At 61.8% G+C, this 24,461-nt stretch overlaps 1 protein-coding gene and 1 long non-coding RNA gene across 2 annotated transcripts in view; one reads left to right on the plus strand and one right to left on the minus strand.

The window, feature by feature from the left end:
• DNAH17 (dynein axonemal heavy chain 17) overlaps positions 1 to 24,461 on the minus strand; it is a 98,365-nt gene that overhangs the window by 9,234 nt on the left and 64,670 nt on the right. Inside the window, exons 50-71 of the mRNA XM_039226469.1 lie at positions 24,144 to 24,235; positions 23,063 to 23,224; positions 22,447 to 22,611; positions 22,047 to 22,238; positions 17,967 to 18,233; positions 16,844 to 17,005; positions 15,184 to 15,417; positions 14,310 to 14,474; positions 12,626 to 12,721; positions 12,283 to 12,500; positions 10,875 to 11,082; positions 10,439 to 10,554; positions 8,788 to 8,980; positions 8,010 to 8,245; positions 7,613 to 7,735; positions 5,909 to 6,113; positions 5,311 to 5,475; positions 4,979 to 5,119; positions 4,558 to 4,728; positions 3,038 to 3,160; positions 2,434 to 2,627; positions 627 to 775 (exon numbers count right to left, since the gene is read on the minus strand). Of these exons, the coding sequence (XP_039082400.1) occupies positions 627 to 775; positions 2,434 to 2,627; positions 3,038 to 3,160; positions 4,558 to 4,728; positions 4,979 to 5,119; positions 5,311 to 5,475; positions 5,909 to 6,113; positions 7,613 to 7,735; positions 8,010 to 8,245; positions 8,788 to 8,980; positions 10,439 to 10,554; positions 10,875 to 11,082; positions 12,283 to 12,500; positions 12,626 to 12,721; positions 14,310 to 14,474; positions 15,184 to 15,417; positions 16,844 to 17,005; positions 17,967 to 18,233; positions 22,047 to 22,238; positions 22,447 to 22,611; positions 23,063 to 23,224; positions 24,144 to 24,235 (3,777 nt within the window). The remainder of the gene's footprint in view (positions 1 to 626; positions 776 to 2,433; positions 2,628 to 3,037; positions 3,161 to 4,557; positions 4,729 to 4,978; positions 5,120 to 5,310; positions 5,476 to 5,908; positions 6,114 to 7,612; positions 7,736 to 8,009; positions 8,246 to 8,787; positions 8,981 to 10,438; positions 10,555 to 10,874; positions 11,083 to 12,282; positions 12,501 to 12,625; positions 12,722 to 14,309; positions 14,475 to 15,183; positions 15,418 to 16,843; positions 17,006 to 17,966; positions 18,234 to 22,046; positions 22,239 to 22,446; positions 22,612 to 23,062; positions 23,225 to 24,143; positions 24,236 to 24,461) is intronic.
• Positions 56 to 5,436, plus strand: LOC120228214. Its single transcript, XR_005527430.1, has 3 exons — positions 56 to 327; positions 649 to 4,632; positions 5,353 to 5,436. It is a non-coding gene; the product is annotated as an uncharacterized LOC120228214 (long non-coding RNA).

The raw sequence follows: 24,461 nt of genomic DNA on the forward strand, positions 1-24,461 counted from the left end.
CCCTCCCTCCCCGTCCCCCGGCCGCCACATCAGCCTTCCGTCTCTGGATTTACCTATTCCGGGTATTTCAGATCATCGGAGCCGCGTAAACGGGGCCTTTGTGCCAGGCCTGGATTCCTCCTGGCACATTTTTTTCTAGCTCCGTGCGTGTTGCGTGTGTTGACACTTTATCGTTTTTTTGTGGCTGAACGCCAGCCCGTTGAATGGATCTACCACGTTAGGATTAACCACTCAGTAATTGGTGGACGCTGGGTTGTACTGCCTTGTGGTGGCTGTGAGCCAGCAGCCCTACGAAGTACCTGCTTGGCCACCTGTTTCATCCTCGGGGTGCGTACCAGCTGTGGAGCCGCTGGGTCACACGGCGACGGCGCGAGTAGCCACAGAGGAAGCACCAGCCCACCTTCCACGGTGGCTGTGCCTTCTTGCGGCCCCGCCAGCCATGCCAGGGGCCCCTGTTTCTCTGTATCCCTCCAGGGCCCATCACTTTCTGTGTCTTTGATGACGAGAGCTGTCCTAATGGGTTACGTGCAGGGGCCCCTCCCTGCGGTTTTGATGGGCATTTCCTGATGACCAGTGATGTGGCCGCCCCCTCCTGTGACCGCCCCCCCCCGGCCGGTCACACTCACCCAGGGCTTCCACGTCTTTCAGGGGGTCGACGCCGGGGGAAAGGATGAAGAAGATCGGTGTGGAGGGGCTGCTCTCCTCATAGGACTTGGAAAACTCGACGCTCCGACCTTCCACAAACTTGCTGCCCATCTTCTCCTCCACGAAGTTCCTGAGGGACACGCACTGGTCAGATCTGAAGGCGAGGGGGACAGGGTGGGCTGTGACCCCAGGGGGAAGGGCCATTTCTTGGTGGGCTTAGGCAGAACACGTCTCCACTTCCGGGGGCTTTCCTCTTTGCAGGGGGGTGTGTGGAGGGGGAGCGGGTGCACCCCATCCCTGCTGGGCCCCGCAGAGGCGTGTTTCCCTGGAGAGGCCTGCATGTGAGCAGGTGAGAGGTGGTCTCCCGCTGCCCCACTTTCAGAGGATCCCAGGTCACCTGGGGAGAAACACAAGCCTCAATGGGGCCATAACCAGGGCATCGCAGGTGAGCACGCCCCGGTGCCGGGGTACCCCTGGGTCCTTCGAGCCCTCTGTGCCCCCCAAGGAAGGGGGCAGGTCAGGTTCTCATCTGGGCGGCAGAAGGGGAGCACAGTTGGGGCTCTGCATCCTGGCGGTCCCCTGACCGGGGGTTGAGGAGGAAGGAAGTTCATGTTGTAGCCATTTTGGTGAGTTTCCAGGACCATGGGATATATGGTTCATCAGAAAAATCACAGGGAAAAAGGAATTTTCCTTTAATGCCTCTCTTTCCAGAAGCGCCTCTTTGTTCCAAGCCCCAAACTGTCTTTCTGGGGTCAATCGAGGCCCCCTCTCATGGGAGGTTGAGGGATCTTTGGGGTGACATTTGGGTCTCGCTTTGCCCTTCTTCCTCCATCACCAACGGCTGAGCTTACTGTATTCCGAATGAGTCACAGGAGCTAAAATGCTAAGATTCGGCATCTTTAGAAGAAGCAAGTCAGTCTTTCGAAGAACAGCAGGAGAGGAGGCACTCACGCTCAAGCAGCCGGCCATCGGACACTCTGTCCTTATCCTGGAGGACCGTCGGGTGGCCTGGTGGCGGCCTGCTCACTTGGAGGCCACCCCACACCCTCCGACTCCTTCCCTCGGACTCCGGGGGGAGCCTCCAAGCCTCGGTGCTTCCTGGGGACACGCTTATCAGTGTCCACCACCTGCCCTGGCCTTCACTGGCTCCTATGCAGTTTCCCTGAACTGATGCCGGCTCCCGGCTGGGGGCTGGATGGGGGGCCAGGGGACACACCGCCCGAAAGCCTCCAGTTGTACTCGATTCCGGCCTCTGAGTGGACCAGGAATGTGGATGCTAGGATCCTTGTCCAGGAAGGACTTTGGGAATGTAGGCAGGAATGTCACTAAATCCACTGTTGCTAAGGACATGGCCAGGCCATGTGGTCATCCTCTGCCGGTGAATTAACGATGAACGGTGTGTGCTGGTTCGGGGTGGGGGCTCCACCACTCTGGGCACCGCGTCCCCGGCAGAGGAGTGCGGGGCCCACTCCCGGCCGGGACAGCCACATCACAGAAACTGCTGCAAACCAGGGCCTTTGCTGGGAGATGCGTTTGCCAGCACCCATCCCCCTCAGGTGCTGCCCTCTTGGGGCCAGTGAGCCTCGGGCCGCCCCGCTGGGGGCACAGGGGAGCCCACGCTTTGGCGCCGGGTGCACAGCATGCAGCTCTGATGGGGTGCCCTGTTCAGGCTAGCGGAAGAAGGGGCCTGGCGCCAGCGGACGGGGTCCCGGCCCCCCAACAGGGGCGGGGCCACGGGTAGCTCCTCCCTCCGCCCAGGCACCGCCCCTCCCAGGGCACCACGCCCACCTGACAGCGTAGGTCATGCGGTCCGGCCGCATGCATCTCAGCACGCACAGCTTCTGCAGCGCCGTTTTGTTCTTCCACTCCTTGGGGAAGATCTCCTTCTCCGGGGCTTCTGACTCCACCAGCTTCTTCCACCGCTTGGCGGACCCTTCGATGTCGCTGTCCAGGTTCTTGAACTCATCCATCTCCGACAGGGCCTGGGGGCAGGCGGCCTTTAAGCTTCAGCCCCCACTCCCAGTGCAGAGGCCCGGATTGAGCAACGGAGGCACATGACCTGGGGGCCGACCCCCCAGAGGGCTGTGGGACGGGGGCGCCGCCCCCGTCACAGGGGACCCTGTTCTTAAGGTCTTCTGAACAGAGACACCAAGGGCCCCCAGTGCGTGTGCCCGGAATTGGAGGTGTTTACTTGAAGCTTTGCGCTCGGTGGTAGAGGGGCCGCCCGTGGCTCAGGGGCCGTGTTTGGACAGGAAAGTAGAGTTTCCTGCGAGCCGGCAGGCAGCCCTCTGCACCCCGGCCCCACCACTGGGGCCCGGCCCCCCACCGTTCCCAGGGTGATCACCAGGGGCCTCGCGCAGGGAGAGGAGCATGTTCGAGCCTGCGCGCCCACCTTGATGCCGCCCCATCCCTGGTGCTGCAGGAAGTCCACCGGGGACAGGACCCCCGCCTTGAAGGGGAACCGCAGGAGGAAATCCAGCTCTACCGGGTTCAGCTCTTTCTTCATGGACAAGACCTGGGGGGACACGGGGGCCGCTCAGATGTCACCCCACAACAGGGGGGCAGGGGGGCCACCGGCCCCTGGCAGGAGAGCCTGGGACCTTGGTCCTGGGGGGACTGACTGACGCAGGGCAGGCTGAAGAGCTCACACCCCTGGTCCGCAGCCGGGGCGGGGGAGTGGGGTGGGGGTTGGTGGGGGGCTGTCCTGTCCTCGGGTCTGGCAAGACTTTCCATTCACATTGATTTTTTTTTTTTAATCGTGGTAAAATACACAGGACACAAAATGTACCGTCTCACCCCTATTAAGGTATAACATTTTCGTAAAACCGTGTCACCGCTATCTAGCACCAGAGCTTTTTCTTCTTCCCAAAGGGAACCGGGACCCTGTGCACAGCCCCTCCCCCCGGCCACTGGCGGCCCCGCGTTGGCGCTCTGTTCAGTGGAGCCCTGCAGATGTGGCCTTTCCCATCCGGCTTCTCTCACTCTGTCCTCTTGGTTCACCCATGTTGTAGCGACCACGTTTGGTGTATCCGCTGATCCTTCGATGGATGTTTGGGCCACGTCCCCTCGTGGCCATTACGTGCAGAGCTGCTGTGAGTGCAAGAGAGTCAAGTCGTCGGGCCGTATACATTTTCTGGGGGACTTCCTGGGTCCTGTTCTACGTCGCCTCGTCACCCGTGCACACCAGCTCTCTGGGCGTCCATCTGGCCGTGGAGCCGGGGCCACGGTCACCGCAGCGCCGCAGACAGGCGCCCGCGCAGCTCCACTCCGACGCCACAGAGCAGGGTTTCGCCCGAGTCAGATTCTCTTTTTCTTTCTCTCTCTCATTCAAAAGAAGAACTTCTTTGGAAATTTAGGGGGAGCACCAAGTTCTGCTGCCCCCTCAGCGGGGCGAAAACTCATGGTGGGCCTGCCCTTCGGGACTCACGCAGGTACGGAAAACCTTGATCTGGACCCTCAGGCAAAGTGTGCGTTGGGAAGCAGACTTCCGGAAGCTATCTAGAAATTCGTGTTTTCTGCCATACTTACGAGACTGAACCAGATGGTGGAGGGGCTGTTAGATTAACTTAATGGAACGAAAATGAAACAAAAACTGTTTCAGAGGGTCTGTCTGTACGAAGAGGAGGAATGTTCATCCATTGGTAGTTTTACTTCCTTAAGAAACAGTATTGGGCGTCCTTGGTTCACCACCTGCTGGGGTGGAACTGCTCCCTTGGCGTTAAGTAAACGTAATAGAACAACGTTTCTTTGTAGAATTCTCTGTAAGGGACCTCCCCTCCGGTGGCTGCCACCTACAACCGTGCCCGGTGTCAACAGAGTCCCAGGCGGGTCCCCCAGCAGGGACCCGAACAAATGCCATCACCCGGGAACCTGCACTGTGGACCACGTGTCAAGCAGGGAGGCCAGACTTGCCTGGAAGGCCACCTGGGCCAGGAAGATGAGCTTGTCCCGTTCGAAGAGCCCGCGGGCCGTGTACATGTAGACGGAGTAGGTGATCTCGTCCGTCAGGTTGATCACTCGCTGCTTGACCTCATCGGCCGGGGCGGTCTTCTGGATGGCCTTCTCGAATACCACATTGAAGGCCTGGGGGAGGGACACACGCGCGCTCGTGGGGCTGGATTCTGAAGCCGCCCTGTGCTCCCTGTGGGGGCTCCGGCTGCTTTCCGTGGTGGGTGAGGGTCTGGGGCACTGGGAGAGGAGCACATCCCACGCCCTGGGTCCCTCTTCCCACCCCTGTCTGCAGCCTGGACCCCGACTGTTCTTCTGATGGTGGGGGGTGGGGGAATGCTCTGTGGACACCAGGCCCCGCCCCAGAGCCCGGCCGCAGCCACACCTTGAGCGAGAACTGATAGATGGGGTTGATCTTGTTGAGGTCGTTGAGTATGAAGTACAGCAGGGACGCCCTCTCTGCGGCTGGCCGGTAGTTCTCTCTGGCCTCGTTGATTTTAGCCTCTGTGATTTTTGCCTCTTTCACCTCAAAACAAATGGGGCTTGAGTGGGACCAGCAGGTGGACAGAGCTGGTGGGCAGTGGGCCCTTCCCGTCTGGGGGACCCTCGGCCGGCGGCGGGCATCCTGCTCCCCACCCTGGGCCCCGGGGCACGCATGGGACTGTGGTTTCCCTCCGTCCCCATCGGCCGGGCGGCCGGCCCGCCGTGCGCTCTCACCTTCTCCTCGATCTCACTGGCCGTGTGCTTGGTGGTCTCCAGGTTCTCCACTAAGGCTGTGTCCCCCAGGAAGTTCCCCGACGCGGCCGACAGACGGGCCAGCAGGGAGTCTTCCAGCTCTTTCAGAACAATCTTGAATTCATTTTGAGACTTGGTGAGGTTGGCCTGCAGGGGGGACGGACGCAGGGGGGATCAGGCATCGGCAGGCCCTGCCCCCACAACTCAGCTGAGACCCCTGTGCAGACGGGAGGAGCCTTAGCCTGTTCTGGGAAGCCTGTGTGGCCGGGGAGCAGGGCCTGGGACCGCCCTGAGCCCGGCCACGGAGGCCATGCCGGTGGGGCAGCGGTTCGGTGCCTGGGGACTTCTGGGCACCACTGAGGCTCCCCTTTGGTCAGTGACCTCGTCGTTTGGTCTGGAATTCGGTCTGGGAGGCCGCCGGGGGGGAAAAGCAGCCACCCTGGTGCACAGAATACCGTCGGCGCGACAGGCAGGGGCGCCTCCAGACACACGCCTAGGGGTGGCCACCGCTGGGTCAGGGAGCCTCGCGGTCACCGGCAGCCCGCCCCGCACCCCGTGCGGCTGACGTCAGGCCCGGTACCTTCAGCTGCTCGAGGTCCGGGCGCTCCTTGGCCACCACGGCAGCCAGGAGTTGGTCCTCGAGCCCGTCCCTGGTGACCAGGAAGTTGATGAGGGTGCACTGGGCTTGCATCTCAGGCTTGTAGTGCGGGTTGAAGTACTTGGTGTGCAGGATGAGGCGGAAATTGGGGTGATACTCCACCTCCTTGTCGCCGATCTTAATGAACCTGGCCGTCAGGGGAGGTGGGTTAGAGAGGGCTCTGGCGGCGATGTTGCCAAGAGGCCACCTTCCATAGCAGCCTCGCGGCCCCCCACCCCTGCCCCGGGCCTCACTGCCACTGCAGGCCCTCCTCTGGACGCCGGGCTGTGTCTCTTGCTCCAGTCTTTCTCTCTGGCCTGTGGCCAGGACCTTCTAGAAGGTGCACCTGCTCTCTCTCGGGCTGGTTTGTTCTTATCTATATAGCGGATAGCAGGGCATGCTCCATTCCGGCGACCCATCACACCCACCCGGGAGCCGGCACAGAACTACTCCGCCTGGGCCCCGCCCCGGAGCCACAAACACCAGAAGGATGCTGCTGTCCCAATTCAGACCATTAGTATGTTCTGGAAGCTCCCCGGGGGAAGTCTGAGAGCAGCCAGGGCCAGAACCTGGGTCTGCCAATGCACCGTGGGGCGATCTCTCCTCTCTGCTCCCCACTCTACTCCTCTTTTCTGGTAGAGCTCACTGCTCTGGGGGCCTCTAACTTCACCTCTTGGGTAGCAGCATCACGCCGAGCTCTTCTCAGAGGCTAGGACAGCGGTGTGTTTATCGTTACCTCTGTCCTGGGCTTCTGCACGCACCCCTGCGTTGAAAGGTGGCTCCTACCACCTTTGATGTTTACATTTTAAAAGTTGATTTAACCAAAACATTTTTAATGTTTATTTTTGAGAGAGAGAGAGAGAGACACCGACTGAGCCACCCAGGCGCCCCTAATGTTTTTTATATTAGAAGAGTAATGCCAGCTCAGACGAGCCTCGAAGACGCGGAGCTTAGGGGAAGCAGTCAGACCCAGAAGACCCAGCGTCGTACGACTCCCTTTGTGTGGAACCCCCAGAGATGGAGGGCACATGGCGGGTGCCAGGGTATGGCAGGCGGGGGATAAAGGGGGTGATTGCTTCCATCTGGGGACACGAAGGTGTTCTGGGCCCAGATGGGGTGACGCTTGCACAGCATTGTGAATACACCAAGTGCCACTGAATGGTTCACTTAAAAATGGCTAATTTTGGAGCACCTGGGGACTCAGTCGGGTGAGCATCTGACTTCGGCTCAGGTCATGATCTCATGGCTCATGGGTTCGAGCCCCACATCGGGCTCTGTGCTGACAGCTCGGAGCCTGGAGCTGCTTCCGATTCTGTGTCTCCCTCTCTCTCTCTGGTCCTACCTCACTAGCGCTCTTTTTTGCTTTCCAAAAAAAGCTTAAAAAATAAATAAAATGGATAACTTTATATTAGGCAGATTTCGCCTGAATAAAAACGGAAAACAGTACTACAGGCTCAAGGTTTGTGTAATATGTAAAAGTAGAAGAGAAGCCTCTGTCGGCAGGCGGTCACCGTCTGGCATTGGTTTCAGTGGTCCTGGCCGGGATGCTGCCCCCAGGAAGGCAAAGGAAATTTCCTGCGCTTTCTCCGTGTGGAGGCCACAGCCACTGAGGGTGCTCTGCTCGCCTGTGCGCATCTGGGGACTCACTTTCCCTTTTTAATGGTGTTCCTGCCGAGCAGCGGGTCTAGCACGGGGTCCACGGTTTCGCCAATGTTCTCGATGAGCAAGGTGTCCCCTTCGGAAATGGCCTGCTCGATGATGTCCAGGTAGCTGTGCGATGACACAGGGGCCATTTAATGGGGGGGGGGGAGGGGACAGCTCAGAGCGAGAAGGCCGGCAGCTCATCCCCTTCCCCACCCCGGCCTTCCCCGGGGGGTGCCCCAGGGCACCTGTGTGCCTCCCCCCTCGGGGCCTACGGGAGTGCAGCTCTGTGTTCACTTCTGTGTGTGGCTCTGTGTCCAAGAAGGGATGCGGAGTGGCCTTAGTGTCAAGGAAACCAGCCCTGCCCCCCGCCCCCCCCTCCCCGCCTGCCAGCGTCGCGAACCTCTTCTGCCCCAGGCGGATGGCTTTCAGTTCGCTGCCGTATTTGTTTTTGATCCACTTGACGCCTTGCAGCTGGGCGTCCACGATGAGGGGCCAGCGCTCTGTGCTGCACAGGATGGTGGCGTTCTCGGTGGACATGCGGTCGCTGGGGAGGCCCTGGTTGTTCCATGTGGCCACGTCCGCGTCGTCCGTCAGCAGGCTCAAGGGATCCAGACCTTCCGTGATGGGGATGGGGACCTGGGGGGCGGAGGGAGCGCTGGTTCTCAGAAGGGCTGATGTGGCCTCACCACTCCCCAGGCAGCGGCTCCCCAAGTGACACGGAGGGTCTGCGATTAGGCCACGGGCGAGCCGTGTCATCTGGAAGACAGCCACTCGCCGGGGCCCCCACAGCACCTGGGAACCCCGCTGGGAAGAGCGGCAGCATTGGCCAAGCTTGGCCGCACTTTCTTTATTTCAGAAGGGAGGGCACGAGTGGGTGTGCGTCTGAGCAAGCGGGCAGGGGCACAGAGAGAGAGAGAGAGAGAGAGAGAGAGAGAGAGAGAGAGAGAGAATCCCAAGCAGGCTCCACACTCATTGCGGAGCCCGACACGACCCTGGGATCGTGACCGGAGCTGAAACCAAGAGTTGGATGCTCAACGGGCTGAGTCACCCAGGGGCCCCTGGGCCACATTTAAACCCTCAACGGCCAGAGCGTCTGTGAGTGTGACGTTTGGCTGAGTCGGCCCTGCCGCGGGGCCTCCTCGAGTTTCCTGGGCGGTGAATGCAACCCCGCCTCTTACCTTTAACTTATTTACGTAAGGGATCCAAAACTTCTCCATCAGCTCGTTCCGGTACTTCTTGGTGAAGTAGCCCACATAGGAGACGAAGGCGGAGATCAGCAGGACGTCCCCGCACAGGGTGACCCCCTGGCTTTTGAAGTTCTTCACCGACTCTGCCCAGCGGATGTTTTCCGACGCCAGGCCCCCCACCAGCCTAAACGGAAACACGAGGTCAGTGGGGGTCGAAGGAAAGGCCGGAGGCGTCCTCCCATCTAGATGCCGTGAGGCTCGGCCACTTCCAGTCCTTCCTCCGCTCGGACCTTCAGCAGAGGAGGCGCGTTGGGGGACATTTCGGGGAAGGACCGCTTCAGGGGAGCAAAACGGATGCCTTGTGGAGGCGCCTGGGAACCGCGTTCTGTGTTGATGTCACTGCTCCGCTGACGTCATTTGAACGTCTCACCCGTGCACCAAAGCTGCTGCCCAGACACCGCGGAGTGCGGGCTTGGCCAGCGACAGGTCCCGGCAGCGGTGGAGCGGCCACGGTGGCCACAGGGCAGTGCGGCTCCAGAGGGCAGCTGGCCCACGTGGAGCGGGGACTGCAGGAGACGCATCATGCGGTACAGGTCAGTGGCTCTAGAACTGGTCCCTGACCCTGGATGGGACCCCATGAGCCTGAGAGCACAGAGATATTTGTTGAGAGCACAGGCCCACGGAGGCCCGTCCTCAGCATCGCCCGAGGGGCCCTTGCCTCGCAGGGACTGCTTTGATTTTCTTGGCAGGCGTGGTCCAGTCTGCACCCTGCTGGAGGCCAGCGCTGCGCAGCCTGGGGGTCTCCCGGGGTCCCCGGGTCTCACCGACCGCAGCTACAGTGGGGTGCCAGCCCCCCGGGGCGGAGAAAACTCCACCAGGAGCCATACACTACGGCCGAGCCCACCAGTGGCTCTGTGCCAGGCTCCCGGCGGCCGCTTTCGGAAACCCGAAAAGAAAGCCCTGAAGCCTCGCCGTCCGCGGGGGCAGCTGCCAGCGCACGTGGCCGCGGCCTGAACTGAGGTGCACGTGGATTTCAAGGACCCGGGGTGCGAACGTGCGTAAATGGTCTCACCCATCATTCTTAATGATCAGATGTGATCACAATTGATCACATGTTGAAACGACCAAATTCGGGGTTGTGTAAAATGCGTTACCAAAGTCTGTTTCATTGCTGTCCTGTGCTAAGGTGGCGACTAGAACGTGTAAAATGACGGGTGTGGCCCCGGTCCCGTGGGCCAGCCCTGCTCTGGGGTCCACGAGTGCAAACGAGCCGGGCGAGGGACGCACTGGCGGAGGCCCCGGAAGCCAGTGCCCACACTGCGGGCGGGGAGAGTGGCCGTGAGGGCAATCTGCCCGGGGTGGGGGATGGGGCCTGTGGACACCACATCCCATGCAGGTCGGGGCAGGTCTGGGTGACGCGGAGCTCCGCCCTGCCCAAGGTCACAGGATGCGCAGGGGTGCACCGTGGAGAGCCACCAGCTGTGGGAGGCGGACACACTGGCGGGTCGTCCGTCAGGGGTCTGTCCGTGTGACTCAGCACAAGCAGGGACACTGCTGCCTGCACAGGGGGCTGTTCCTCCTGCTCCAAAGGCCGTTGCGTGGGCCCGACCCTCCGGGGCACCCGCGGGGCAGAGCCAGCTACCTGTTGGCCAGCGAGATCACCCTGTTGGTGGCGTCCGCCTCTTGCTGGCACTTGATCTTCTCCGCTGTCGCCTTTTCAAAGGCTGACGTTAGGTTGCTCAGGTTGGCATTGAGTTCCTGGGAAAACAGAGGGAGAGGCGGTGCTGGGCGCCCCAGCATCCTGGGGAGCACACGCGGCGGTGCTGGGAGCACTGAGCGCGAGCGGGGCCCCCATGCTGGCCGGGCCGAGGGGCGCGGGCCATCTGGTCCCTGCGGCTGCTGGGTTATGCGTGCTGCTGATTAATTCATGCCCATGCGTGGGGTATTGACCCGGGGCCTGGGGGCCTGAGGGCCTGGCTCAGTACCCCTCTCCCCTGCAGGGTATAGACCTGGGGTGTGAGCGCCTGGCTCGGTGCCCCCCACCCGGGCTGCAGGTGCCGGTGCTAGGGGGCACTTACAGCAATCTTGTTTTTGATCCGCGAGAGCTTCTCCTGTGCCTCGGCCAGCTCAGCATTCGCCTCCTCCAGGGCCTGCCTCTTGGGGGCCACGTCGCAGTACACCTCGTAGAAGCGCACGATGTTGATGCACCAGGAGCACAGGCCCGCGGCGGCCGTGGACTTGGAGCGGATAAACTCGGGGTCGAAGGTCGGGTTGCCTTGGTAGGGCCTGGGGAGGGAGCAGCGGGGGCTGGCGGGGGCTTTGCAGGCCTCCGGCCTCCCCGGTGTCTGTCTCTCCCACCTTCAGCTGGGCACTGGGCGCGGAGCACAGGCAATTACTGGGGAGCATGGAGAATTCGTTTTTTTGGGAGGGGTGGGGGATGGGAAAGATCTTAGAGAAGACAAAAAAAAAAAAAAAGAAAGAAAGAAAGAAAGAAACACAAAAGTCGGGCTTCCAGAAGTGGTTTGGGATGTGAGAGGCATGGACACACTTCAGACCCTTCTGGAAACCAGTATTTTAAGAGACGACAACGTCATTGAGCAAACAGGCTGAGCTGTGTCTGCAGGAAGGATCTTGGGTGGGTTCCTTGGAAACAGAACTGACGGCAACGGGAACGCCGGCTGGGGTACGGCCGGGCACCCCTGCCCTCGGTTTACTTTGCGCTTCCTTTTAGGTTGATGTTGTGGCAGGTTTGTGTGTTAAGCACCCGTCAGGCGGGGCCGCGGCCCTGGCGGGGCTGGCAGGATGGAGATGGCTGGACCCCGCCAGACGCGGGACCAGTTCGGGACATCCCGGTCCGCCTGCCGCAGGTCACCCGGCAGTCACGGGGGAGGCTGATGACGGGCAGGCAGACGCATTCCCTTCCCATGACGCCAGGCCAGTGTCGGGGCCCGACAGTCCCTGCGCGCAGTGCGACCCCAACCGCGGGGACCGGTGCAGCCGCCTCCTGGTGGTGGAGGCCCCTCGGCGGGCGGATTTGTCTGGTCCCCCTGCCCTCCCCACAGCAGGATGGCCAGCCCGCCGGAGGGGCGGGGTGTATCCCTCCAGACGTGGCACATTTATGGCGACAGCAACGGGAAGACAAAAACACGCACGATGGGGCCGGAGTTGGGGGACCCACGCTGCACACGTGTGTGCGTGCGTACGTGCAGCGCGTATGTGTGCACAACCGCTCTTGCCTCTGGGAGCCTGGGTGGCACTTCCCGTGGTCTGTGCTGACTCCTTCTGGTGGGGAAGGCAGAGGCTGGCGAGGCAGCCCGGGACCCGGGTGCGAGCAGATTTCCCTCGGCCGCCCCCCCGCCGGCTCTGGGGCTCCACGCGGCTGCACACGGCCTGATGCCCGCCCCACCCCAGCGAGCACGGGCTGGAGAGGCCCCGGGGACCCCGGGCCTGCTGTGTTGAGCCCAGCGGCGGCCACGCCTGACTCACTTGAACGCTTTCAGGCAGGCCTCTGGGATGTGCTCCTTGTCGAACTTCTTCAAGGAGTCCAGGAAGGTGTCCACCTTGCCCATCATGATCTTCGCCGCTTTCCAGCTCTTGTCCTTGGGAATCTTGCCGCCCGGCGCGGTCAGGATCATGACGGCGGCCGTGACGTTGACCACGGCGTCCGGGGGCGACCCGAAGGACTTCAGCTCGGTCAGGTTGTTCTGAGAACAGACGGGGAGCATCTGGAAGGGCCCCGTGGGCCCCTGGACGACCCCAGGAGGCTGCCTCGAGCCGGCGGCCACTTGCACACGCACCAGTCTCGTCCCCTCCTGTACAAGTCCTGTACCTTGTTCAGGGTGTCGAGAGCTTCCTGTGCGGCCAGCAGGGCCGGCTCTGCCTTGGCCAGGTCCGTTTCACACGCCTTTTGTTTCTCGGTGACATTCTGGAAGGGAGCCACATGGGAAAGATCAGTGCAGGCAGTGGGAGCTGCGTGTGGGAGCGTGTGTGTGTGAATGCACGTGAGTGTGCACATACATGGGTGTACGTGTAGCTCTTAGCAACAGCGAGGGAGCATGGACGGAAGTGAGGAGGGTGCTTCTCATGGCGGCTACACTGCTCTGCGCTCCCCTTCATGCCCTGGGCGCGGGTCACTGGTCACGCCTGGAGCCCGCCTTTCTCCTCCCTGCCCCCCTGCCCTGCAACACTCAGGCTGGAATGAGCCACGCTGGGGGGTGGCAGACTTGGGGTTCCGGAGTGGCCCCCACTTCCAGGACTGACAGCGGCTAATGTCCGGCACCCGCCGTCTCCAACGCCTGCATCCAGAAGCAGCCCCCTCAGGGGTGCCCCGAGGAGGAAGCCCCCGGGTCAGCCCGCCTGTTCTTGTCATGCCCCACGCGGTCCCTAAAGCCAGGGGTGGGATGGACTTTCCACAGGGTGCTTTGCCCAGAGCTGCTCCCCCTCTGTCCTCCCTCCTCTGCGCTGATGCTGTCCCTTCCTGATGGACACCACGCGGCTGTAGGCCTCTGTGCTCGGCACCCAGAGACCCAGAGGGGTTCTTCCCGACCCGGGAGCGCACGTGCGTGGACACGTTCTCACTTTCTTACGGGGAGGGCGAGCTAGATCTCCGAACCGTCCCATCCTGGAGAAGTCGCACACTGGCACCGAGAGACTGTACGGCCTCAGAGCCAGCGGCGTGGGCTCCGGGTGGCCCAGGTCTCTTGGTGTGAAGGCGCCGCCTGGGCGGGCTGACCGGGGGGCAGCACCGGGGCCTCCTCCCCGGGGAGCACTCCTGATTCAGGGGTTGGAGAGCGGCGGGTGCCCAGACAGTAACAGCCGCACATGGCATCAGACGGTGGGTCACAGAGTTTGGGGTGTGGGTGTGGGCTCCGGATCAGGTCTATGCCACCTGATAGTTTCGAGACCCCGGGCACATTGCTGACCACCCTGGGCCTCAGAGGCCTTAGAGGGTTGGGGCTGTGCCACTCTGGCCACCCCCCACCCTGGCTCAGCTGTGCCAGCACCTGGTGGCCGCTGTCAGGCCCCTCCTCCCAGAAACAACCTGCTCCCCTGCCCCCATCTCAAGGGATAGCGGATGATTACTGGGTTACCCCTCATGTGAACGCCACAGCGGCCACACGACTGGAGGTATCAGAGGCAGGCAGGGGGGGTGAGGAGAAACCCCTTCAGTCAGGAGCTCCCCCAGGCCAGTGACCTCGCCACCTGTAGGGAGCTCCCAGTGTGGAGTCTGAGGACCAGGCCCCCCATCCGAGGGGGGGGGGCTTCTCAAACCTCAGTGTGCCTGCAGGTCACGGGCATCTTGTTAAAATGCAGACCCGATTCAGCAGAGCAGGGCTAGGGCCCGAGAATCTGCATGTCTCACCGGCTCCTGGGAAAGCCACCACGGCTCCAGGAGCGGACGGCCCTCCTCTGAGTTTCTGCAGGTATGGGAACCCTCCCAGCCTCTGCCTGGGCCCGTGGGGGGCCTGACCCGGCAAAGCCACAGCCCACGGAGGCCACGCGCGTCTACCCACCTTATTGATGACCTCCACCTTGACCTCCTCCTCGTCGGCAATGGCTTTCTCTTTGCTGACTTTCTCGGTTTCCACGCCCACCACGTGGATCAGCTTGTCGGCATTCTCGTTTTTCTGCTTGAGCTCAGCCTCCTGGATCGCCAGCTTGGCTTTTAGATCATCCACCTGGGGAAGGAGATGCCAAGAGATGGGCGAGCTTGGGCCCCCGACCATGACAGGCAGGCGGGAGGGGGCGTGGGGGGCGTAACTGATAGGGTGGCCTCAGTCGCTCTGACAGGACCATGTCTGGAAGGCTCATCTGGGGAAAAAGTAGCGGTCGGCTTGGCTGGGCTCCTCCCCGTTCCCTTGGGGAGTCCTGCTCGGCCCCTCCAAGCTCTGTCCTGGGACACCTTATCTGCGCCCCCACAGGGCTGGCCTTGACCCGTGCCGCGCTGCCTGTGGCTCTCGCAGGGCGGGCTCAGCCTCCCTTGGGGGCAGAGGCCCGGCTGCCCCAGCTGTGCGGTTCTCGCCTCGGCCGGGAAGTCGGGGCTGCTCTCCCGGCTTCCCCGGGGGCCCCAACAGCGGGCGGTGAAGGTAAAGGGGCCGGGGTGCACTAGGGAGGTCGGAAACTCACAGAGCATCAGCACGGTGTGGAACGGAGGTGGCAAAAGCCCTTCCGCCCGGGCACCACAGCGGAAATAGATGTGTCGTCATGGACGCACAAATCCCGCCCGGCTCAGGCCGACGCAGAGCCCCCAACGGAACTTCAGCATCGCAAAAGCATTTTGAACCCCCTTTCTTCATGTTAAAACCCACACATCCTTTCTGGCGTGAGAGGAAGGGTCTGCAAGGCGGAATCCCGTTCCTCCTACTTGGGGCGGGGGCTCTTCCCTACCTGGGACGCGGTGCTCTGCAGCTTCAGCAGGCCGTTCTCCAGTCTCTCGATCTTGGCCACCAGCTCCGTTCTCTTCCTGGCCAGCAGGTTCTGGTAAAGTTTGATCTGCTCCAGGAAGGTTTTGGGGGTGGTGTAATTATAGCGCCTCTCGGTGGCCAGGTACAGTCTGGACATTTCATTGACCGTCGTGTGCACGTAGGACATGAAGAGGCTGATGGAGGCCTTGACTTCTTCCTGCAAAGGCAGGACAGGCCGTTGGTTCCCCAGCGGGAGGGACCCCGCTCCTGTGGGGGCCCCTGGAGGAGCCCCTGGGGAGACGTGGGGGCCGGCGGCCTCGGTGATTCTGCAAGCGGTGGGGGCGGGGGTCTTCCCTTCTTCACCGGGACCCCGGATGAGATGCGTTCCCCTCTCAACTTCAGCCGTTGAACCTGCTTGAGGCTCAAGACAGCAATACCTGTGCAGGCTGTCCTGGGCGCTGGTGGCCTCGTACCACCAAGGGTCTGGCTCAGCGCCAGGGACACAGCATGGCTTTACTACCGCGATTCTCTTTCTCCGACTCGCACCCAGGCCTGACAGTATGTGTGAGTGACCCGGGCGATCCGGTAGCCTTTTATCGTGCACTTCCCCTGCTGGGTCCTGCTTCCCACGCCAGCGTCACGGCTGCCACCGCCACCCAGCTGCCCGGGCGCCTTGTCCCAGGGATTGTCCAAGTGATACCAACGGTGATTCAAGATAATTTGGAAACATGCTCCCGCCAGCAGGTGCTTCTCCCGCATCTGCCCTGCGGCCCTCGCTGGTGCCAACCACGGATCCATTCCCCCGTCTTGGGGGCTGGAAACCCACATCTGTGCCCCGATGAAGCGTGGGAAGGGCCTGTCCCCACAATGAACGCTCTGCATACAATGATCAGCAGGGACTTTACCTGCGTCCCCACCAGGCCCATGACTTTCAGATTTATCGTACTGCACTTGCTAACTGAACTTGTGTCCAAAACAAAACAAGACATGATAACCGAGTGTGATTTATTCTAGGGCTTCTCATCTCTCCCACCAGCTGGGTCAGAGTCTAGGGGCCATTTCTAGGCCGGTAATTCGCTCAGTGAAAGTGGGCGCCGTCTTTCAGTGAAAGAAACGCCGTGCAAAAGACAAGCAGACTGAGGTCCCCTTGCAGCTGCTCTGGGCTGTAGAAGACAGGGGGCGGGGCAAAGAGGAGGGGGCACAGCCACGCTGCGGCCCGGGACGGGCCGAGGGCAAGGGTGCTTGACCGAGTGGACGCGGGCACCCCAGGCAGCCTGACCAGGCGCCGCAGGTTAAGGCCTGAGCCGCCCCGGCTGTCTGTGCCCCAGCGTCAGCCCTCCTGCCCCGGCACTCCGAGCTGGCAGAAACGAGCGTCCTCACGGACGCGGCAACGCAGGGCATGAAACCAACAACCGGCTCCTTCTTGTCGTTTACAGCTTTGCTGTTTGTTCCTGGTGAATTATTTGGCATTAATTCGGATTTTGAAAAGCTGCGTTAAGACGTCACCAATCTTGACCACTTGAGGTCACTCCCTCCCCGCCCCCCTCTTAAATTTTTGCACCGAGGCCGGTCCTCACCTGCCTGCTGGCAGACCCTCCGGGCGCCGTGAGCCCCGGCAGAGGGGGCCACGCCCAGCGACTCACCTCAATGCCCTCCGTCTCCTCGAGGAAGCGGGCGCTCACGGACACCAGGGCATCTTCCGGCCACTCGTGGAACCAGTTGATGGCCGTGCAGTTGACGACGGCAGGGAATTTTCTTGCCCGCACACGCAGGACGGAGCCCACGGGAGAGAAACACAGGATCACCTAGATGCGGGACATGGGGGCAGCTCACGGGTCACAGAGGTGCGGGCACCAGGACCTGCTGCTCCAGCAGAAAGCTCCCTCAGAAGGAGAGCTCTCCGTGTCACCTGTTTCAGGTGTCTGGAGCGCACCCAGGGCTCCCGGTTTGCAGCCCAACTGATCTCACGCCTCTCGTTAGAGATGGGGCAGGGCACAGGTCAGCCCCCAGCCTCTGTCACGGCCCCCGTGAAGCGGGGAGGGAAAGGCCAGATGAAGGACGGAGTGGGGAACGAGCATCCACGCCGGGCAGCTAAGGCCCGAGCACAGGGAGCGATGATCTTAGCGGGGCCGTTTCCCAGGGACACAGAGCCTCCTCCAGCCCCCGAGATGGTGACTGATCCCCAGACAGTCCGGGACTCCCTGGGACCCTGGCTTTTCATAGGTGCTACGCAAACAGGCCTTGGGGGTTCCTTTTGCTGGACTGGGAACAGCCTCAGCCCTGCGGGCCCCTCCTCATTCTCCTTCCACGGGGGTAGCAGGCGGGCTCACTGGGGAAGGAGCCAGGCACGGGGAGCATCCATCAGGGGCTCCTTCGGCCCCCAAACAATGTCCACCGGTCAGACTGTGCAACCCAGACGGGGAAGACACAGAGGGAACGCGCTTTATTTGCATGGAGTCGGGCAGAGGATGGAAGAGCTACAGGGTTGGACCTTCCCAGAGGGCAGCACCGACCGTCTGGTCAGGGGGCAGCTGCCCCTATTGGATGCTGACGGAAGGGAGAAAAGGACCCAAAGTGCCCTCAGTCCGATGGGGTAGCTCCGCCCAGTTTCCCTAAGGACCGTTGAAAGGTCAAGGTGCGCCTCCTCGTCCATTAATACTCGTGTGTGCGTCAGGTAGAACACCCTTCTTTTGGCCACGAGCCCCCCCCGTCGGCTCACGAGCCCCGCGCCGGGCCCCGGGATGCTGCGAAGACGCGAGCTCGTACCTTAAGCTGCCTGCGCACTTTTTCAATGAAGAACTTCCAGCATGTTTCCCGCGTGTCGTTCAGGCCGAGGGACTTCACTTGCGGCCGCATGGAGGAGATGATGTTCTCCAGCTCGTCTTCCACGAACAGCCCGGGGACCTCCCCCGACGCCAGCAGGTCGTTGATCAGCACCAGGAACTGCTCCTCGGCCACCTGGGAGTCTGTCATCAGGAACACCGAGGGGACGTTCTTCACAGCCGACTTTATGTACTGCGCCGCCAGGTCAACCTGGACACGAGGGAGGCACGCTGAGGGTCGGTCGCGGGCGCTGACGCATCCTCCGCAACCACCGGGGAGGGACGCCCGGGCGTCAGCCCCGCCAGCCGCGTGCGGGGTCTGGACAAAGGGCACCCCAGGCCTCGGGCGGAGGGCAGCCGTGCTCGCGGCGGCCGCGCGGGCAGAAGCGGCCCAAGTGGACAGACGGACAGAGTGCGGTCTCTCCGTATGACGGAATCGTTTTCAGGCTTTATCGGGAAGGACATCCCGGCACCGGCTGACGCCGCTGTAGCACGGATGCACCGGAGGGCGTGACGCCGAGTGCAAGGAGCAGCCCCCAGCGACAGTCCCTCCAGGCTCACACAGGCAGGACGCCGGGGCGGCGGGGTGGGGGGTCAGGGGAAGATGCGGATCTGCAGACATTGGTCATGAACCAATGCGGCTGAGCCGTACGGTGACGGCGCTAAGTTTTGTGTTACGTACACCGCTTACTACCAAGAAAAGTTTAAAGGGGGAAAACCCCCTTAAATAGAGACCCTCCGGAGGGCCTCAGTAAATGCACCGCGGGCTCAGGCCTGGAGCTCGGTGCCACGACACCGCTCAGAGCCACCCCTACACTCAGCGTCACGCCTCTCCCGTCCCTGCGAGGATTTAAAGCAGCAGCTCCACAAAACGACTGTCTGCTCGTTCTGGAAGCATAAATGAAGGAGACGAGTAAAAAGGAGAAAAAACCAGAAGCCCGTCTCAGAGCGGTACGAATACCTCGATTTCTCAAAGAGCGTGCCGGCTGACGCACGTGAGACGTAAACATGCGCTCAAGACGTCTGTCGCTGTCGTCCAAGCGTTAACGTGAGGTCGCGGGGTTTGACGCTTTGCGTCTGTAATGTCTAATTTTCCCGTAAGACCGACAGGCCTGTGTAATCGCTTAAAAGGCTTTAAAATAGGCCAGTTGGAGGCACCCCCCCCCGTGGCTCAGTGCTGCCCTCTGGTGGCGGCCCGCTCCCCGCGTCTCTATGCGAGGGAACGGCCACCCAGGTCCTTAGCTGGAGGGGACTGCGGTTGAGAGCAAGCCCCGAATTCCACAGTTTCGACAACGTAGAACAAAAGCGGGGGAGTTTCTGAGCTTAGAAGAGGAGGGGCGGCAGGCGGGGCAGGGGCAGAGGCGCAGGCTGGCGGGGCCTTGGTGGGAAGGGAGGCGGTCCCCTCCTTGCAGCCCCCCCTCCCCCCGCAGCCCGAGGCTGGAGGCGGACAGCACCAGGACCGGAGGTGTGTCTAAGTCCAGAGGCCTGAGCGGGCGCGGCCTGGCCGTCACCCCCGGGGGGGCGCAGGAGGGCAGCGGGACTTCGAGTCAGAAGGCAGCTTCTGGGGTGGGGGTGGGGTCAGCGGGATGTGCTGAGGGCCCTTTCTTCCTGCAGGTGGGAGGGACTGGGTGCTAAGGCTGCCAGGGTTCCCCAAGTTGAGAGTTCAAGTCTGGTCAGACTGGCTGAGATGTGCAAAGTTAGCTGTACTGACGTCCAGGTCAGAGTGCAAGTTTCTGGAAAGACTCAAGGCCGTGAAGGCCTAGGAGTGGGGATCAGAGGCTCCTGCTGACCCGGCCACTCCTCCTCCCGCCTTGTCTGAGTCTGCAGCCCCTTCCCATCACCGCCCTCTGCTGACTCCTTGGCGCCCCCTGGAGAGCCCGGGGGGCCGTCCCTCCTCCGCTGCGTCCCTGTCCTGCCTGGCCTTGGCTCGGCCCCGCCGGCGTGCAGCTCGGCCGCTTCTGGCCCTTGGGCTACACCTGCCCTGGTGTGAATGGCCCTGCGTGCTCTCTCTTGCCCATCCCTCACCGCCCTGTTAGGCTGCCCATCCTGTCCTGGGGCCCCACCTCCCAGTGCCCCCCACGTCCTTCCTCTCCCCCAAGTTCCTCAGACGCCCATGTACCCCTCCCTACATTCCCCGGTCCCACCCACTGTGGGACATTAGGCTTTCTCCTGTGCCTTCCCCACCGCTCCCCCCATGGCACTCTCTGGGGTCCTCAAACCACCCTCCACTCTGTTCTGCGACCCTCCCAGGCCGTGGCTCTCTCAACACTTGATGGCATCTCGTTTTCTGGGAACCAAGTCCAGGATTTTCCACAGTGTCCCTCGGGGGCCATTCCTGAGCCCTTTCCAGCCGCATCTCTAACCTCCAGGGGGCAGCCAGAGGGTATGGTACGGACTGTATAACAACGTCAGGACGCCAGCCCCGTCAGCCCATCGTGTCTCCCCGCTCCTTCTGAACACACGGCAGCTGCTTAACAAATACGATCGGGAACGGTGAGCACGAGCCGGCTCGCAGCTGGCGCTGGGGACACAGCCCTCAGGGCTCTGCAGCTGACGGCTGTGGGAACACTGTTCACACTCAACGCTCACAACTGGCCCTGAAGTGAGGTGCCAGGGACCAAATCCGCACAGAGACAAAGACTGGGGGGCAATCATAAAAATAAACCGGCATTTAGGGCACCTGGGCGGCTCAGTCAGTCAAGCGTCTGACTTTGGCTCAGGTCACGATCTCACGGTTCGCTGGGTTCGAGCCCCGCGTCGGGCTCTGTGCTGACAGCTCGGAGCCTGGAGCCTACTTGGGATCCTTTGTCTCCCCCTCTCTCTCTGCCCTTCCCCTGCTCATGCTCTGTCTCTCTCTCTCTTAAAAATAAATAAAACATTAAACACATAAATAAACCAGTACAATTTGGTTAATAGATTAGAAAGCTTTTCAGCAGAGAAACCCAGTGAAATGAGACAGCGCAGATGCGAGGGTCCCAAATGCCGTGGAGCGCCTGGGACATCAGTGTGAACTAACTGGGCCGGCTAAGCCGAGAGCCAATCCAGTTCTGGCGGCAGTGTCTGGGGGGCCCCGTAGGAAGACCTTGCCCTTAATGCCGGGGCTTAAGAAAACACTGACTAGTCCTTGATGGAAAGAGTAGAATCCACTGGGGACAATGACAGCCGGAAGCCAGATGCTTGTTCAGAGGCTGTGGTCCCTGGCAGAGCCACCTGGCGGAGCCTGGCACCCCTGGCGGGGGTGAGAATTAGCGCCCCGTTCCCACCGTCCTTCCCAGGGCCTCTGCCAACAGACCGCCTCCTCCCACGGAGCCCCCCAGGGCGCTGTGCCCCGGCAGGGTTCCAGGTCACCCTGCTAAAGGTGCCCACCGATGACCCTCGGGGTCCTCGGGGCCCCGTGCCGTGGGGAGGGTCCCCGCTGGGTCCGGCCCCCATCCCATCCTGCAGAAGCGGGCCCCCGCGCCCACGCAGAGAGAGACGTGCCCCCTGTAATGCGGTCGGACCAATTCCAGTTCCGATCTGAAGCAGGATGGTGATTTGCTCTGGACGAATCACGTCTGAGGAGCACACAGTTTCCTGACAGGAGCACATGTGCAGGAAAAAGAAATCAATAGAAAGCCGTAGCGGCACGTCTAGGGGACGGGAGACCTGCTTACGCTGATGTTTATTTGATTAATTCAGCGAGCGGCCCTCCGGAATCCAAGTTGGTAGCTAGATACCTAGTAAGTGAATCATTTAACCTGGTGGCCTGCGAACGACACAGCACAGCTAGGTGACCAGGGGCCAGAGCCACTGTGCTGACGTCACAGACTCCCACCCGGTGGGACCGGAGACGCGCTCGGCCTCTCGCCCTTGCTGCGGGGGCGTGAGCGCCCGCCGGCGGGACGCGACCCGGCCCTGACTTCCGACGGCAACCAGGACCCTGCACTGACATTCGCCTCTCTGGGCGCCGCGCGGCCTCCTGCAGCCGTGAGTGCAGTCAGTCTTCTCTGCCGCCCTCCCCCTCTCCCCGGGGGCCACGCCTCACCTTGAGGTCTGGGATCCCGTAGCCCTTCTTGAGGGTGATCTGGAACACGTCCAGCGCGCTGATGTAGGCGGCCAGGCGAGAGAGGCTCTGCTTGCCGCTGCCGCCCACCCCCACCAGCAGGGCGTTCCCGCGGGGCGACTCCAGGATGCGGTTGATCCTGCAGATGTGAGCCACCGCGTCTTCGAACAGCACCTGCCGACACCAGAGAGCCTGCTCGGCATCCCCAGGGCGCGGACTCTGCTCCGTCCACAGCCCGGGCTCTCCTGGGAGCCTGGGCGGCCTTTGCGGGGAGTCACGCAGCCCCAGGGCGCCCCCGACATGATGTGCGTAACCAGACAGGACGGGACCACCCGGGGTCTCCCGGCCCCCTGCCTGCGCCGTCGGCTTGAACACCACTCACCAAGTTCATGACCGCGTTGACCTCATTGTAACTGTCTAGGACGTCGGCCAGGAGCTTGTGCAGGGGAGCCATGTCGGTGACCGCGAGGTATTTGGGCTCGCCGATCCCGTGAGAGAAGTGGCAGAAGATATTTGGCTTGGCGAACAGGAGCTCTTCGCTGAGATCCTAGAAATAAGAGGGAGGGCACTTCTATTGTCCCCCACGGGCACACGGGTCATGGCGTCGCACCGCTTGCCGCAGCGGCCCCAAGATGGCGGGCCGGGTCTTCAGGGCCCAAGCCGCTCCTGCTGGGGCCCCGCCAACCGGCGGCCCTGGAAGGACACCCCGATCGCCCCTCACCTTCAGGAAGAGGAAACGAACCTTCCAAGAAAGCCTAGGACCTCTGAGCAGAGCACCATGACCCCGGCAGGCCTTTCTCTGCCCCAAGTGGATGGAGGGAGGTCGTCCCATCCCGACCTCCTGAGGAGCCAGTCCCTTCTCCCAGACACACGCTCGTGCGACAGAGTCATTTCCAGGGACCCGGGGTGGTCCTTCACCTGCTCAGGGAGGGCCCTTCCGAGAGGGCGCCCCTTATCACCGGCCCTGCCCGTCAGCAGGACTCGGTGGCTCGACTTACGTCAAAGAATTTCTTGGTGGAAGCGATGGTGACTCTGCACAACGTTTCCTGGTCTTTCCCGTCCACCATTTTGTCGCCGTACACCCTTTCGGCCTCGTGCAGCCAGAGGCGGACGAGGTCAAGCGGCACCCTCAGGATCTCCGCTGTGGAGAATAAGAGTCCCTGCCCCAGACGCGGGCCGGTCAGCATCGATAGCGGCCCCGGGAGGGGCAGCCAGGGGCTGAGCACAGCTGACGCGAGAGTGGTCACCTCCCCAGGCAGTGATGTGTCAAGCCAGGGAAGCCAGTGATGGCCAAGGCCGTGTGAATCCTGGACGCCGGAGGGGTGTCGTGGGGAGAGGTGGGGGGGAGTTCTCCATAGACAGGGCCAGCGCCTTCACTGTCTAATGGGGTGGCTGGCGGAGGAGGGACGAAGGAGTCTGACCGCGAGGGGGAACCAGACTATCAAAGGCCACAGAGAGCCAGACCCGCGGCCGGCCTGCCCATGTCCGGTCGTGGCTCAGCCATTTATTGACCAAGTGCCCTGGGCACGTTTGGCAGGTTCTTATCCAGAGTCTGCCATATTCCAGGCCCCTCTGGGGCTCTGGGGTCCCAGCCCAGATAGGCCCTGCTTGCACGGAGTCCTCATTCTAGTGGGAGATGCAACCAGGCCATCAAAATAGCAAGGTAATGACACGCTGTGATGTGTGTTATCGAGGACATAAATAGGGGCAGTGAGGCAGCGCGGGGGCGAGGAAGCGCCTCTGGAGGGCACGGCATTTCAGCTGAGCGTGTCAGAACATCCTGGAGTCGTAGACGACCCTTCTGTAAAATGGGGATATCGGAGCATGTTACGTGTAGTTTGGGAGAGAAAATGGGGGTGGATGTGGCCAAACCTGGTGCCTGGCTCAGACTAAACAGTCAATAAATAAAACACCTTTCTGTCATCGCCATCACCAACATCACCACCATCCCCCCATCCCCGTCCCCATCATCATCGCTTTCTCTCCGGAGCAGGTCACTTTGCTTTCTCTCCTGAGCAGCAGAGGGGGAGGGCGCCCATGGACCGGGGACTCGGCCAGAAGAGGGCTAAAGAGCAGTACCTGGAAGATATTGGAGAGGTCCCTGAGGTTGAAGACATAGTGAAATTTAATGGCCGTGGGAAGAAATGTTGCAGTGACTTTCTGATGCAGTGCTGTTACAGGAAAAAGATACATCGATTCTTAGGTGCTCTTAATGGCCTTGGGGAAGTGCAGAGCTCCAGGTATAGTTTCTAAAGCAAATGGACTGTGAAGCGGTGACAATTTGAGTCAGAAATTCTGCACCGCTGAAAAGGGAGGAGGTTTGCTGTCCTACTGACGTGTAAATCGTTTCTCGTACACTGAATTTCCTACCCCCTGCCCTCCCCTCCAGCCACTGGA

Source organism: Hyaena hyaena, unplaced genomic scaffold, assembly GCF_003009895.1.
Source record: "Hyaena hyaena isolate Hyena2069 unplaced genomic scaffold, ASM300989v1 scaffold_21, whole genome shotgun sequence".
NCBI classification, from domain to species: domain Eukaryota; kingdom Metazoa; phylum Chordata; class Mammalia; order Carnivora; family Hyaenidae; genus Hyaena; species Hyaena hyaena.